Genomic DNA, 16,739 nt, shown 5'->3' with positions numbered 1-16,739 from the left:
AAGACAGCTATCAGGGATTTTATTGCCACAAATTTAGATTATCTGCTAATATGTAAAATTAAGATTGGTGAGAGTTAAATTTAAATTAAGTAGCGTAATCTCCATTCTAATTTGTTTTTACAAGACATTATCTTTTTTGCTTTTTTGGAAGGTCTAAATGGACAAAAGCTGAAACTCAACGAATTTTATTTTATGATATACTGTCTTTTGGATTTATTATTAATCAAGGGATACTTACTTTTGTTGATTTTGTGGGTAAAAGTAAACTTGGTAAATTTTAATGTTCAACAAGGTTTGAAGTATACATTTGTAATAGGCTGGTATGCAGACTTCATAATATGTAGAGTTTATAACAGTAAATCTTTTCAGTGTGGGTGTAAATGTAATGTCATACCCCCTCCAAAGAATGCATATATAAGTTTCAATTTAAAATTGTGATTTCTGTATAATAAGAGAAACAATCTATGTAAATAAGACAATAGACCTAGTTCAACTGACAAAGTAAGGGATTGCAATTTCTTTAATAAAATGAAACAATAATAAAACCAAATAATACAATTAACCAGAAAAGACACCCTTGTTTTAGGACACTAGCAGACCTCAAACTTCACTCATAATCTGGAACATTAAGTGTGCAAAGGCTTTACTGTAATTAAATTCCATCATCAGTACTTAACACTTTTTAATAAATCAAAAACCAATCCTGGGCATGCACCATGGGCTTTTGAATTCCATACTACCAACAATTATCAAAATATAATATTAAGGTGGAACAAATCACTACAGGGAGATAACTCTGTAAAGATAAGCATGGGTTTTTAATCTCTATAATAACCAGAATTGATATTATGGTAAAAGGTTATCAACAGTATTAATGGACACTGGACAGTACAACATACCTCATCAACAACCAAAATTGAACTCCTCTACAAAAATACTTCCAAAAACAAAGAACAATACAACAGTTTTTCACCCCATTCTACAGAACATACAATCATAAAACCTGTAAATTATGGACATTCAACCCTCCCTCTTTATGACTTGAATGGATGGCTGTGTAATGTTCAGTGGTAAATTAAACACATTCTCAAGAAAAGAACATGTGTATGTGTTATGAATAAAAACCCTGCTTTGATTTAGCCCCACCTGCTGAAAGTGCTGAGGGATTTTATAAATTGTTCACAAGGAAACAGTCTACAGGAAGACATGCCATCCCATCTGGACAGTTTGTTCTCACTACCAGATGACCAATCTTTGCTCTTACTCCTAAACATGACATACTTAAGATAAAGCAGAGAATACCAATTTTCAAGTCATTGGTTTGTCTTTGCAGGGTTCAATATCAATGACCTCCCATCTTTAGACGAGAAAGCTAACAAGAGGCCACCTCAGTGGTATCTCTCTTTCTTAACCATGATCATCATAATATAGTTTTTCTATAAAAGTTTACTAACCAGCAGCAACACCAACCAACAAGACACACACCCATCCTGACCATGCATCATGTGCACTTAAAACCTTTTCCCAGCATCCTTCTTGTCTTTTTTTGGTGATGTGACGATGTCTCATACGATCTCTTGCAATATCTCTTAACCAATCAATTGTGTGGAAATCCTCATATTGACCAATCCCTGAAGGCAGGTCCTCCAAGGTGTCCATCAAATTTGACGAACCTAAAAGTAAAAATATAAATCTAAATTATATAAATCTAAATTATATAAATCTAAATTATATAAATCTAAATTATCCCAAGTCTAAATTTAAAAAGGATTCACTTGTAAACTACATTTTTGTCCAGGGGCCAGCTGAAGTATGCCTCTTTACTGGTGCATAATTTTCTTATCATGTTGAAGACCCATTGTTTGCCCTAACAGTGGCGGATCAAGAACTTTTCCTAAGAGGGGCCGCTGACTAACCTTAGAGGGGGCCTGCTCCAGTCATGCTTCAATGATTCCCTATACATGTATAATCAACCAAAGTTTTCTCAAGAAAGTGAGGGCCTGGGCCCTCAGCCACCCCCCATGAGATCCACCTATGCTTCAGCTGTTTTCTGCTCTTTGGTCGGCTTGTTGTCTCTTTGACACATGCCCCATTTCTATTCTTTATTTTATACTACAATAAGCAGTAAGATAATAAATTTATTGTCTCTCTATTTAGGTCTTCCATTAACCAGCCAGTGAAGGAAGCCTGAGTGCCTGGAGAAAACCACCAACCTTTAGTAGGAAACTGGCAATCCCAGTCAATTACACTTATCTCTCATGTACAAATGTTAATTCAGTGTTTTAACATGTGGAAGTCTGTAACTTAACTAATTTCATAATTATAACAAATTGCCTAATCAATTAACTAATAGTTATCTTTGATGATGAATTTTTCATATAATTATATCATCATGATCTTTTTTATATCATTTAATGTTTTAATTTATACTGTTTACAGAAATAAATGAACCAAAACAAAAAATATAGATCAAACAACCCATGTAAAAATGTACATAGGAATAACTTATATGTATGATAATGATTTCAAATAAACATACAGTCTCTCTTCACACAAGTTATCAACATTGAGGTCTTCGGTTTAAGAATTACAGTCACATTGACACCACACTAGGCATTTAGTGTATTATAACACAAGATGTTCAGCTTAAATTAATTCTAAATGCTGATTTAGATCCATTTTATTTTGGTCAGCTGCATATGTAACCCCTGAAAAACAATATTATCAGAGATGGCCTGCCTTCTGCTCTAAAAAAATATCAAGTTGTAACTTAAGTGTTCCATATGAAAAAGTAAAAGCTATTACCTCTATTGAACAATTTGTAACCTCTCCTATTCTGAGGCTATACAATATCAACTATGAATAATTTAACTAAATCTGACCCATACATATCTTAACCTCTCCAGTACAATAAATTTATGTTGTTCTTTTAGTGTTTTTAAGTCTGTAGTGGTGTTTTATTTACAATCATAACAAATCGTCTTATTTACATACATCATTATCATTTATACATATTTCTTATAATACTTATCAAGATTATCTTTATTGATAATTTACAGTTATCATAGATAATCTATTCAAAATAATAAAAGAAAAATGTTGCTTTACACTGTCAAGTAAAAAATGGTGCATAGTTCAATTCAACACATTAGTCATTACCATTTTCTTGCGTAGAAGTCGGAGATTCCATTTCGTCCATTTCCTTATAATTCTTAACCATATGGTGATACATATCCTGAAGTCTTGTTAACTTTTCCATTTCCATAAACTTTTTGAATCAACTAATTTGCAAGTATGTAAGATGAATATTTGAGCCTTGTTTTAGAAAAGTGCAGTAAAATCCATTAACATCTCCAAACAATGCAAATCAAATACGTAATTACTTCAGTCATCTACTATTGAAAATTTGCTTTCTAACTTCAGGCTAAATTATCAAACTAAATAGAATTCTTTTTCCAGATATTGTTCTACAAAGCACATTATTTTCAGTAAATTTTAGTCCAAAGACATTAAAAGAAGAAAAATCTTTATCCAAAACCACTTATTGCCCATAAGCAATGAAATTCCATTAAATTTCTTCAAAATTTACAGTTAAACAGTGTTGACAAATCTTCTTGACGAAAATCACTGCCGTAATTTCCTGTCACAATGCAAAATCCATACTGTCATTTTTTCCTGTGGCAAAATTATTAAACCATGTAGAGAGAACCTCCAAGTGTTAGAACCAGATCTTCTACCGAGGACATTTACATCCAGGCATATTGACAAAGTTAACGTCAACAATCTCTAACCATGATACAGACTTCGATCTAATGAATATAAAATACTATCAGACTCTCCAAACACTTTTACCATACAATTCCAATATGTATGTAAATTGGACTGCTATTTTACAGCCACAATGCAAGCTTTTAAGATCTGTCATTTATACATCTCGTAAAATTACAATGTAAACTATGTCTTTTATTCATTGTGCATATTATATATCATAACTCAATATTTCCAACAAAATTCCAAACTTGGAAACTTTTAAATTGATTTTCCTTCGGTTAATTACAAATATTAGAAAATAACTCCAGAAAGCTAATGCCATTAAATCCATACAAGTCAGTTAATATATCTAGGATATTTACATATAACACCAGCAAATTTAATGTGTATGAGTCTGCATTAAACAAAACATCAAGGTGACTGATAAACTATATTCTTTATCAATGAATAATAATTGTATGGAAGACAATTATCATGATTATAAAATAAAAGGACCATTGAATGTATCACCTGCCTGACCCCGTGGACCACAATTACAGGTAATTAACTCTATTTATTGTACAAAATTATTTTTTTTAGCAAATTCATTATGCACTGCAGAGCAATTGTGTTTACTAGTTTATTAATTAGCTTTCTGTCTTTCATTATTGAAAGGACGTACATAAGAACAAGGGTAAAACTTAATGCAACATCTGCTATGGTCAATGATGGTGGGGCATAAAAAAATTAATCATGAATTTTTATAATTTTAATTAGAAAGTTTTGATAGATACTTTCATTGAATTTGATAGAAGAAAACAAGTACAAACAAACATAAAACTATGAATAAAATAAAACCTTATCTAAACACAACTATATTGACTCTGAACTTCTTCTCATATATATAGCTTTGTATTAATTGACAGAGAAGCAGCAATTAGTACATTGTTATTAAAGTCTATGGATATAGACAATGTGAGAACCAAAAAAAGACCATCAGTCTTTGGATATACCCAGAATTTGACCATTTCCACAGCTTCTCCCACTGGCAAGAGCTCTTACACTGTTTAAAGAACAAAATATCTCTGGACTATTTCTTTCAAAAGTAAAATACTAGTTCCACTCTTGATACTGTGTGATTGAGGGCTTACATCTATGAGGTATATGTATTTGTCTACTACTAAAGAAGTAACTGTAAATTCAGAAATTATTGTGTGCATTTATTATTGCTTTTTTGTCATTTTACGCTTTAAGGCGAAGTATACGTAATTGCACGTCCCTAGTGGAATACGGGATTAATAACGTTCGACGTTAGTTACGCAAGTTATCTCCCTTACTCCAAGAATGGACACACGAAAGAGAAAATACTTCATGCGGTCTATCATAAATCCAACAAGCACGCCCATGCTGTCTTAAAACACCTAATCATGAGAAATTATCTGAATTATTCATTTAGAAATCAAAGCTTTCTATTGTTTCGTGCAGCCTGACTTTAATACTAGTTGATTTTTTTTTGTTTCAGACGCATGGGACATGAAAGGCATTTCGTGTAAAAACTTATGATATCAACAGATTGTAAAAACGCCTCACAACAGAATTATAAATAAATAAACATGTGACTATTCTACTTCTATTATGAATTATTTAATTATTAAAATTAAACCTGAATTGACCCAACAATATCGTTTTAAAAGCCATAGTTTTGAACAAAAACACACAGTACTCAACGTAAAGTGTTAGGTTACCGAACAATTAATGAATGACATGTGAAATTAACATGTTCGTATTTTATGCTAATGAAAATTTTAGGACATGTTTTACATCAATTTAGAAAATAAGACGTTACCAAGAGAATATAATTTGACGACTAGTCTAGGGCAACACTTACAAGTCGGAAGAACAAAGACGGGAGTTAACAAATTAGGCCCCAAAAATATACTTATAGTAAACTAAAAAGTGATCACTCTAAACATTTATGTTAGAATAAGTAAAAAATTATGTCATTCAACTTCCAGTTTTCAACTTTTTATACATGTGCTGAAAATAAACAGGTGTCTTCTATTCCGTCCGAAATTTATTGGAAAACTGAATCTAAATTTAGAACCAAATTGAAATTGAAAGTACAAATACACATGATTCATGTATGATAAAAATATAACACGTCATTTCTTCTTTTTCAAATTCCAATTTCGAAGAGATAGCAAAATTTGTTTTCTTTTATTGTGCCTGTGTGCATCATTTCAAATTAGAGAAAAAAATATAATTTTGACTGAGTAACGTGTTATTGCTAATAGGTCTCAATTCAAGATTCATAAAAGAATTAAACAATCCATGCCAACATTGAAAAGGGTTCCGAAATCACTCTAATATAGAAAAGATGAAATTAGAGTCTACAGCAAATTTCTTTCATTTGCGGTAAATAAATTTACAAACTTGCATTTTCTTATGCGACAGAAATATTCTTTAAAATTAGTTAGTTTATTTCCTTATCAAATTATAGCGTAAGATCATTTGTAATACATTGGAAGATGGGTAATACACACGAACGCCATTGCTACGGCATTGTACGGTATAATAGAGTTTCGACGTAGAAGTTGTGGCGACGTTACTGCAGACAATGACGTCACCAGATAATTTCAATGTTCTGGCCAAAAACTAAACTTCAATAGAGAGTAGCGTGAAAACTAATACGGTTGCTAAGGACTTTCTTTGCACCGATGGATTCGTCTTTCATTTTTAAATCGTATATCAATTTTAGAAAAAAATCCATTGTCCAACAAAATAGAAAATCTTGATAATGTAAAAATATCAGCTAATTTTGATAATTTTCCCTATATATCCTTTGTAATTTTGGTGTATCGTGTAGTTAATTTCAACGGCTCGTATCTCAAAAACAAAAACGGTTACACCCTTTTTTTATTTCATTTTCTGGTGTAATTTTACAAGCAGAATTCGTAGGTGAAATTTAAAAAAAATCCATTGTGAAGTTTAATTACGTACACTTCGCCTTAATGTGATTTTAAATTTTAAAATTCTGAGAAAAAAAATCCTGTTTATTTTAATATAAATATTTCAAAATGTGAGTTGAAATTATTGCGTTTACAACTCTGTCGAAAAATGCATTTTTCGCAATAATAAAACCTCACTATAATTTCTGAATTTACAGTATATGGACTTCTGGTTGTCTCTATTTTTTTCTGTTGTAAGTTAACTTGACTCTTTTCTTATGTGTAATATTCATATAGCTATATTAATAGCATAAATTGTAAATTAATCATTATTTGATAAATGCATGCCGTTTTGGTATATAGACGGTTCAATTTATCCTGTTAGAAGAGCCACAGGCTTTCCTTCTACATCCAATCTTAAAATGTTTTATGCTAGACTAAACAAGTGCTCTTAGACCTTTTAGTAATTTCATCAGCCTGATTAACTTGACAAGAAAAACATCCAATCAAAGATTAAACAATATGTCTGCCAATAATCACCCCATATATAAACTTCATTTTATTATTTGCTTTCATATGCAAGAATGATCAGGTTTTTTTTATGAATAAACATTTATTGAAAACCAAACCAAGGACTGAAAGTATGCATATTTAATATCATGATTAACTAATAACGGAAGTCTCAAACCTTTCACCTTATTCATACATATACCATGTTCTATGTTTTATAAATTAGTTGTCATGGAAACACTTGTCTGGTATTGAAAGGGCTTCTCAATTTTTGACTTTGATATTCTGATTGAGAGAGCAAATTGATTAACCGTTTCCGTTAACTATTTTAAGGATCAGTTGACAAAATCAATCCTGAATTTAAGATTTATTATGAATCCCTCCTTAAACAGCTGACTAATCTATTTTGGAAAATATTAACTGGGAAAAATTATGAGCTTGAATGAGCAGTTATTCTCTGCTTTAAGAGATGACATTTTTTGTTAAGAATTAATGAACTTTTTGTGGAAGATTTACAGACACAGTTAAAGATATCAATTATTGATTCCAGAATTATATTTCTTCCTAGCTTTTCATTTTTGTAGGTTTTAATATATACCCCAATGTAAGACTGTAACTCAGAAAAATGTATGATATGAAATAAACATACCTTAAACAGCTGGTTCAATACTTATGTTAACTCTGAAGTTTATAATTAACCTTTCCCAGGCTGAGTAGGGATACAAATGTAACTTAATCAAACTAATAAATAATATTTTTAACTTATGGATGAACAAATTTCAATTAATTCACTTATCATTTCTCATACAAATTACCAGTTAGCATAATATCTGACATTACAAAATCATATGTTAGTTGACATATTCAATGTCTTGCTACCTAGCTTCTGAATTTCAAACATTATAATTGACAATTGGTAAGAATCTCTGAGTGTAAATTCAAATGAAACTGGCTAACATATATATATATATAAAGAAGAAGATGTAGTATGATTGCCAATGAAACAACTGTGCACATTAGAGACCAAAATGACACAGACATTTAAAACAACTATAGGTCATGGTATGGCCTTCAACAATAAGCAAAGCCCATACCACATAGTCAGCTTTAAAAGGCGCTGATATGACAATGTAAAACAATTCAAACGAGAACACTAACAGCCTTTTTTGTATAAAAAAATGAGCAAAAACAAATATGTAACACATGAACAAACGACAAACACTGAATTACAGGCTCCTGACTTAGGACAGGCACATACATAAATAATGTGGGCGGGGTTAAACATGTTAGGGGGATCCCAACCTATTAACCTATATGTACTACTACAAATTTATTTTTTATTTACATTAAAAACATAAAATCTGATTAATATATGGCCTTATACATTGTATAAACAGTGTAACCTGCCTAATCCAACACCTGATTATTCCAACATCCTTCTTTAACTGACACATAATCATGGTTCCAAAGGTTTGCATATCTTTACAGAAAAATCCAACACCCTGCTAAATCTGATATTTTTTCTGATCCTCCAGTGTGTCTGATTACACAGGTTACACTGGATATTCTTGAGCCTGAAGGTCATAATCATTGATCACACCAATACCACAGAAGACAAATGAAAAAGTACTCCTTACAACTAATCCACTCGCCCAAAAAATTGGTGACAATATTAAATGGATAATAATTGAGGAACAGATATAATCCTGGAATATTAACTTTCAAGAATCTACAGAAACAAGTAAATGACTAAAAAAGGCATTATTCCTGGGCATATGAAATGATAATGTGCATGGCAATTCAATATCAAATCTTTCAGAGAGCTACACTCCAAATACTGTTGATCTGTTATGCAGCGTTTGTACAAAAAATGATTGGGAAGTAACCTGGTTACTGAAATATTTAAAACTAGGGTAACACCCTTCATATGGCATAATGGAGACATTAATATATACTCTTTAACAATTCAGTATGACTAATTTTGTATTTCATACATATTTAATACAAGAACATGTTCATAAGATACAAATATCCCTAGAAAAAGTTACAGAATTTAAACATTTGGGAGATGAAATTCATGGAAAACACAAAATTTCTTAATTTTAAACATGCTTTGAATCATAAATTCCAATTTAAGGAAACCTGCCTATCAAAATTATTATCATAGTGGTTTAGATCGACTTAACAAATGAAAATGTGAGCTATGTAATGCTCTCTGATGATACCCCCACCAAAATATTTCAGTTAACAGGAAGTTGTTGAGTGATAAGTCCGAAAACACATCACACTGTATAGCTTACTTATATAAAACCTGATACCAAATTTCAGAAATTCTAGTAATGTACATGTAGTTCCTGAGAAAAACGTGATGAAAATATTCATGGTACAGACAGACGGACTGACAAATGGATGGATGAACTGAGGGACGGACTGACAGATGGACAGACAGGAGTAAAACAGTAGACCCCCCTGTTTTAAGGGGGCATAATTATTTATCTTAATATAAAATGTAGGAAAATCATAGGACAGTAACTAAGACAACAACATGAGTTCAAGGAGTATAAGTAGAGGTTACAATTATTTTCAATCTTGAACAGGCAGCAATTAGACGACACAAGCCTCCTTAATCATGTTAATGTCTCTTTCCTGAAGTTAGCATGGAGATTTTAAATAACTATAGATTAAAATTAATGACAAGAAAATATCAGGTCTTTACAAATTACAACATAATGTTAGTGTGCACTGTAGCAGAATTAATTCTACATCAATGTCCTCATCATGATATCCAGTGTTCATAGATAATTACAATGATTGTAAACTTACAAGAAATACTCATGCTTTGTTACTTTACTCAACACATTATACTACAACTAAATGAGATTGCTCATGCCTTGTTACTCTGTACTCAACACAATCTTCTTACATACAAATTAATCTTTAATCTAAGTCAAGTAGTTCAATTTACTTGTTTAAACATACAATTTGACAGTTGTTATTTCCTTCCAATTATAGATCTAGAGTCCAATTCATTGTTATCCTGGACTTTCTTTATTTCAGTTACAAACTTTAAGTGACATATTGTGTGTCAACTTTTCAAACCTTGCAAACAACGGAGGTCTCTTTCTACCAATATCAACTGATGGGAGAATATTGAACTTGCTTCATTTTGTTGACAATGACAGTTAACTTGATTGATAATACAATCAAATTATCAATGGTAGAATGAAAGAACCTTTAATGAGCTAGCTCAAATACTGTACATCCATAAGATTAGCAGCTTTAAATCAATAGAAAGGTATATATGTTTCAGACCATACAAGTATTTGGACCATACTGTACTGTTGTACGGTCTGAACCATATACATATTTGGAAAAGTAAACATACAGTCCAAATACTCATATGGTCTGGAACATATACACTGTACAATCAAATTTAGTGTACCAAAAATCATCAGAGGCAGATTTAGAGTTTTTCAGGGCCCAGGCCCCCCTTTCAGTGATAATCACTTTTTTTATTATATAGGGAAACATTGAAGCATGACTAGAGCAGCCCCCCCCCCCCCCCCCTTAGGCAGTGAGTGAACCCACCAGTATGAAAATTTCTGGATCTGCCACTGACCATAATATAAACCTTTCCATTGACCAATCAATTTTACACATATTTCTCAACTACTGGTGTATTCTTATTATTAGTCCTAAGCTTTAATACTTGGTACATGTGATGTCAGATTATTCAATTGTTTTTATATAATGCTTACAATAAATGTTGTGGAAATTATGCTAACTTTATCTCCTCAATTTTTATATTTCACATCAAATCCTGTTATATGATTTATCATTCTAATAGGGTTTCCTTGTCGAAGTAAATCATTGTGGTTAGAAATTCAATTAAAGGTAACAGTTTATGAATTCAGTCTGCTGCTGTACACCTGTATATTTTTTAAGATTAAAACTACATTATATTAGATGAAAAATTCCAGAAAATGCCTTTTCTTCAATTCCAGTTTTACTTGTACAAAATAGACAGGATTAACTAAAAAAAAATATCAATTCTTATTTAAGCAGATAATTAAATCATTTTATATGAGTTAAAAAAGTTAAAGAGGGCTCTCTTTAATATAAAGAGGGGTCTCTTTAATATAAGATGTATGATACCAAAAAACAATAAAAAAACCATTAGGACAGACCCCCTCCTCTCCCCCATAAAAAAAGTTACAAAAATTGTTCCAAAGATTAGTAAATTAAATTTTTAAGTTTCTTAAGTCTTCAGGGTGCCAGCACATTGACATTTATACTTTAAATCTATCATCAAAAACAGCACCAACATTCAATGAAGTGTTCAAAGTAAAGGTACAAACCAGACCCAGTACAGATAAGGGGGTGGAAATGGATTTCAATGTGCAAATAATTTCCAATTTACCTAGTTTTATATTAACAAGTAGATACTCTCTGTAAAATTACATGTACATTCTCCAAGTACTATTACACAGCACATGCAAGTTTCATACCTTTAAACCTATTTGTTTGTTTCCCATCATTAAACACTGGAACTATATCTAAGGTTTTACACTCCATTTTACATATATAAACGTTTAATAAGATGTATCTTCAAAACATGTACACTACAAATATGCCTCAAGGATATGAATAATATCAAATTTTACCTCTATATTTCAATGTTCCGTAATTTCCTTTCCTCATTGTTTACATGTTATTTATATAAATCTGTATTGATATGTCTTACTGTAGTATTAAGTCAGTCAACCTGTTCTTACAGATTTAATATATAAATTTATTTATGTAACAGTACTAATATAGATGCATTGATACTACACCTTTTTATGAGTTAGATTTCTTTTTTTTGTGCTCTTAAGAAATCCTTCTCTTTAAAATTCAAAACTTTGAGTGTTTCTAATTGACATATTTTAATATTCAAATACAAAAGTTTTGTAGTTTAGATCACAAAATTTTACAATAAAAAAAGTAAGAAATCAAAGTTTATAAAAATACAGTGTAGACATGTATCAATGCAATATATATCAAATATACATGTATTTCAAAATACACAAAAATTATTAGACCAGACTTGAAAATATGCAATAAAATCTTATTTTATTTATAACTTCAACACTGTGCACTTCCTCAGAGATAAAAAGATTTACATCATGCAATATATGTCTAAATATAGTGAATTTGAGAGAAATCTATGATAGGACGTACATGATACAATAATACAATATCTCATATAATATTTGGGAAAAACTAATCTGTCAAAAAGAGACTAGTAATAGCTGCTGATCATTATTATTTTACTGGAAAGCCCTGTACGTAACATTAGCAATTTTATGCTGTCAACAAATTTTAATGAATGGCATGTAGGACAGTATAGATTTTGTAGTAAACAAATTTAATTTGATACCCACTTCCTATTATTTTTTCCTTTAATTTCCTTCCTGAGAAATAAATAAAAACCTATATCTATAGTTAACAACATGCGTAGATGCAACATTTTTTATCTTGATTATGTCAACAGCTAATTTGAAAATCAGTCTTACGTCTTTAAATTTCCAGCAAAAACAGTTGAAACTGAATAAAAATGCAAACTTGGAGTGTAAACTAAAAATTATACAACTGAACATGCTGAATTGGGCATACCAAAGATACATGTATCTCAATTTAGATATTCCATATGTTTTGAGAGCCATAGGTTTGTGTTAATGCAATCAATCAACCGGAATGAAACATCATATCAGTCGTTGATCTGTATACTGGGATATGTGTCTAGTGGATACCATACTCTAAGTTTCCAAATCATGATCAGGAGATGTGGTATGGTTCCCAGTAGGACAACAATCCACCAGAGTTAAAATGATTAAGACATAGCTGTACAAACTTCAACAATGAGAAAAACCCAACATGTAAAGTCAACTATTAAAGGCTGAGGACTAGAGGAAAAACAGGAATCAATTCAAACAAGAAAACTAATGTTCTTATTTATACAACTCGATGCAGTTTAGAAAAAAAACAAATAAGACAGACATGAACAATTGACAACCACTAAATTCATGAAATTACAGGCTCCTGATTTGGGACGGGCATGGTTATGTGTTATTAATCCAAGTTCCATGTTTTGTGAGCTGTGAAATTGCAGTCTAATTCTTATCTGGTATATAAGCATGTGTACAACATGTACAATGTTTGTACAATTTTCTCCATTAATTTCCATAATTAAGTAAAATAACATGATATTCCCATTTGAAAATCAATAGACTTAGTTCTGTCCAGAAACCATTGTCCAAGATTTTGTAAAGAATTATAACTTTATGTTTGTCCCATTAAATCAAACATGTCTTATCCATTTGTATGTACAATTCTTACCTGTATTATATTTACATGATTAAGATTATAATTTTCTGATGAATTTCTTACTTTCAACAAAAGGTTTACCAACATATTTATAGCATCAATTTTCACATCTTTACTTACTGTAAACTAACTTATTTACGCGGATACTATATTTCACTCTAAGTACTTTCATACCAATCAATTTCGCAGCAATTTAATTTTGCGATTTTCAAATTTACCTGTTGTAAAAGGAAAGATCGTAGTTTTACAATTTCGCGACGATTTATATTCCCGTTATTTTTTTTCTCAAATGTTGCGAAAATAAATTGGTTTACAGTATATGAATTATACAGCATTTATAAGCCTGCAAGTGCAAGTTACTTACTTGAATATTTGGGTTCCATTTCTTCCAAGTCTGCCCAGTTCCCTAGTGCCTCCATCCTTCCGTCTCCTATATCTAACAGTTCATCATCAGTACTAACAGTACTTGATCTTCCTTCTGTAGTCCCATTAGCACCACTACGATATTTGGTACTCAAGTCCATGCTCGCTTGATCTGCAAGTAGTAAATCGGTTTCTGCATAGAACTCATCCATTTTTATTTTACCATTATCTTAAAATTTCTGAAAAATAAAATGGTACATTTATTTAAAGGCAAAGAATCTATAAGACTCATTGCTTAGTAGCATGTTCAGTCATAGTAAATATTACAAAATTTCCATAAAAACAGAAGTATAGGAAACAGTCTTAACAAAGACAAAGTCTGTATCTGTAAGATACAAACATTTCACATAAACTTTTATGTAAGTATAAATAACTCACTGTTCAGGGATTTTTTAAATTGGTTTAACACGTTCCTGCAAATCTTAGGGGAAAGGGTCCTTTTTTCTATCTTAGAAAAAAAGAAATAAGGATACATAATTTTAACACGACGAAGATAATTTTTAATTCAAAGGAACAGACCTTTAATGGTTGTTGCATTCTGATCGAACATATCAGAATCTTAATGCAAAAGGAGCTATATTGTATTAAAGTAATTGAAATAATTTGATTCAAATATTGTGTTCTTGCTAAATATATAACTGTCCATCTTTACTTGAGGTATCTGACCTGAATGTATTTCCTATTAGGTATTATTGATATACAGGTAGATATTCATTTGATCACCTGTATTGTTTATGAATAATTACCTGTATTATCATGATTATAGAGATGATTAAAATATTCATCCACAATTACCAAGATTAACATACATTGTGATTTTAAAACATGTAAAAGCTTAATGTCTTTCTAAGGGGAATAACTCTAAAACTTTTTTTTATAGTTAGTTAAGCTGTTAACATATATATATACTGATAATTGAACAAATTCAAATATATTCAGACCTACACAAGATGATTTATGTTCTTTGTACATATGTTATATTTAATGTTCTTGTTTCACAAAAAAATAAATTGCATGTTGCGAGCTGCAGATTTTGAACAAAATAAGCAAAATAATACATGTACTAACTATGGTTCCACATCAGTCTATACATAACAAAATTAACTATCAAATTAAGAAAAAGCAAATTTTACATGTAGAAAACAATAATTTAACATTTTTCAAACTTAAAATAAAATGTATGTGTTAAATATCTGCCATGAATGACTCAATTTATATTTTTTAGTGCAAACAATACCAGACAAATCTTAAATAGTGAATATATCCTACTTGTTATTGTACAAATATTCAGTACGGGGACTTAATTAAACAAGTAAATTCTTAATCCCTTAAGTACGCTAGAACACTATCAGACTATTGTTAGTCCTGTACATCCTAGAAATAGACTATTAATTGGCTTACTAGTACAAACCAATTTTCATTAAATTTCCCATAAAAACTTATTGTTTATGAGGGGTGAAACCTATTTCTGCAGTGGCAACTTTTCACAATTTTTTACAATTTTAGATAAATATAGGAGTCTTGAGAATGCTTGCAGAAAGTTTTTAGAATTTTGTAATTAAATTGTCAAAAATCAATTGTCTTTTTACAATGAACAGTGTGGCTGAATCCTTTTTACATCATACATGTACTGAAAATTGACCAAAATGTTATTGATAGAATAGTGGATACAATTTGTTACAGATGTGGAGATGGAAAGACAGACAGACTGATCACTATTTTTCTATCAATTTAAAAATCTTCTACAACATGTCGACACAAAAAATACTTTATAAATGCTAATTAATGTGTATAGAATAAAATTAGAGTGGAAATGGGGACTGTGTCAAAGAGACAACCTGACTATAGAGCAGACTGTATTAACATTGACCAATTTGGCATTCTCCATAAAATTTTGACTGTCTCTTACATTAAACTTCAAACATGAAATGCTAGCATGGCAAACATTTATAACAGATTCAACAAAATCACTCAACAATATCATTTTTATAAAGAGCCCTGGCAATGCCTGGGAGTTTCCAATGTTTACTTTCAAATTTGTGATAAAATTCAAACTAAGTGCATACTACAAACAAATTTAATGAATTACTGCCTATTGCATTATCATGATTATGGACCCATGGTAAAGTGAGAGTCAATAGGATGGACTGAGTGGACAAAAATAGTCTTAGAAAATGCATTTCCATGAATCAATGTATTATACCACCAAACTATTGATGCGGCCAGGCGAATTAAATCTGAACAAGAGACGGAAATATAGAACAATCTAATACAAAAGTCAATTTCAATATACTAAACATGCTTAAGTTGTAATAGAAAAGTCAAGTGCATGAAGCGTTTATCAATAACTAGAGGCTCTAAAGAGCCTGTGTCGCTCACCTTGGTCTATGTGCATATTAAACAAAGGACACAAATGGATTCATGACTAAATTGTATTTTGGTGATGGTGATGTGTTTGAAGTTCTTACTTTACTGAACGATTTTGCTTCTTACAATTATATCTATCATGAACTTTGCCCATTAGTAACAGAGAACTATATTTGGTAAAAATTTACATAAATTTACCAAATTAATGAAAATTGTTAAAAATTGACTATAAAGGGCAATAACTCCTTCAGGGGTCAATTGACCATTTAGGTCATGTTGACTTATTTGTAGATCTTACTTTGCTGAACATTATTGCTGTTTACAGTTTATCGCCATCTATAATAGTATTCAAGATAACTTAAAACGGCAAAATTT

At 30.7% G+C, this 16,739-nt stretch overlaps 1 protein-coding gene across 7 annotated transcripts in view; it reads right to left on the bottom strand.

Annotated features, from left to right (window-relative positions):
- Positions 1–16,739, bottom strand: part of LOC134698146 (H(+)/Cl(-) exchange transporter 4-like) — a 77,443-nt gene that overhangs the window by 40,969 nt on the left and 19,735 nt on the right. For 4 of the 7 annotated variants that reach the window (XM_063560445.1, XM_063560449.1, XM_063560446.1 and 1 more), the window contains 2 exons: positions 13,939–14,176; positions 1,455–1,673 (listed from right to left, as the gene is read on the bottom strand). In XM_063560445.1, coding sequence (XP_063416515.1) covers positions 1,455–1,673; positions 13,939–14,149 — 430 coding nt within the window. In that variant the 5' untranslated portion in view covers positions 14,150–14,176. Of the gene's footprint in view, positions 1–1,454; positions 1,674–11,716; positions 11,853–13,938; positions 14,177–16,739 lie in introns of those variants that run through there. The other 3 variants (XM_063560447.1, XM_063560448.1, XM_063560451.1) reach the window with 2 other exon arrangements.

Source organism: Mytilus trossulus, chromosome 14, assembly GCF_036588685.1.
Source record: "Mytilus trossulus isolate FHL-02 chromosome 14, PNRI_Mtr1.1.1.hap1, whole genome shotgun sequence".
Lineage (NCBI taxonomy): Eukaryota > Metazoa > Mollusca > Bivalvia > Mytilida > Mytilidae > Mytilus > Mytilus trossulus.
Note: the sequence above shows the minus strand (reverse complement) of the source record. Positions and strands in the feature narration are given on the sequence as shown.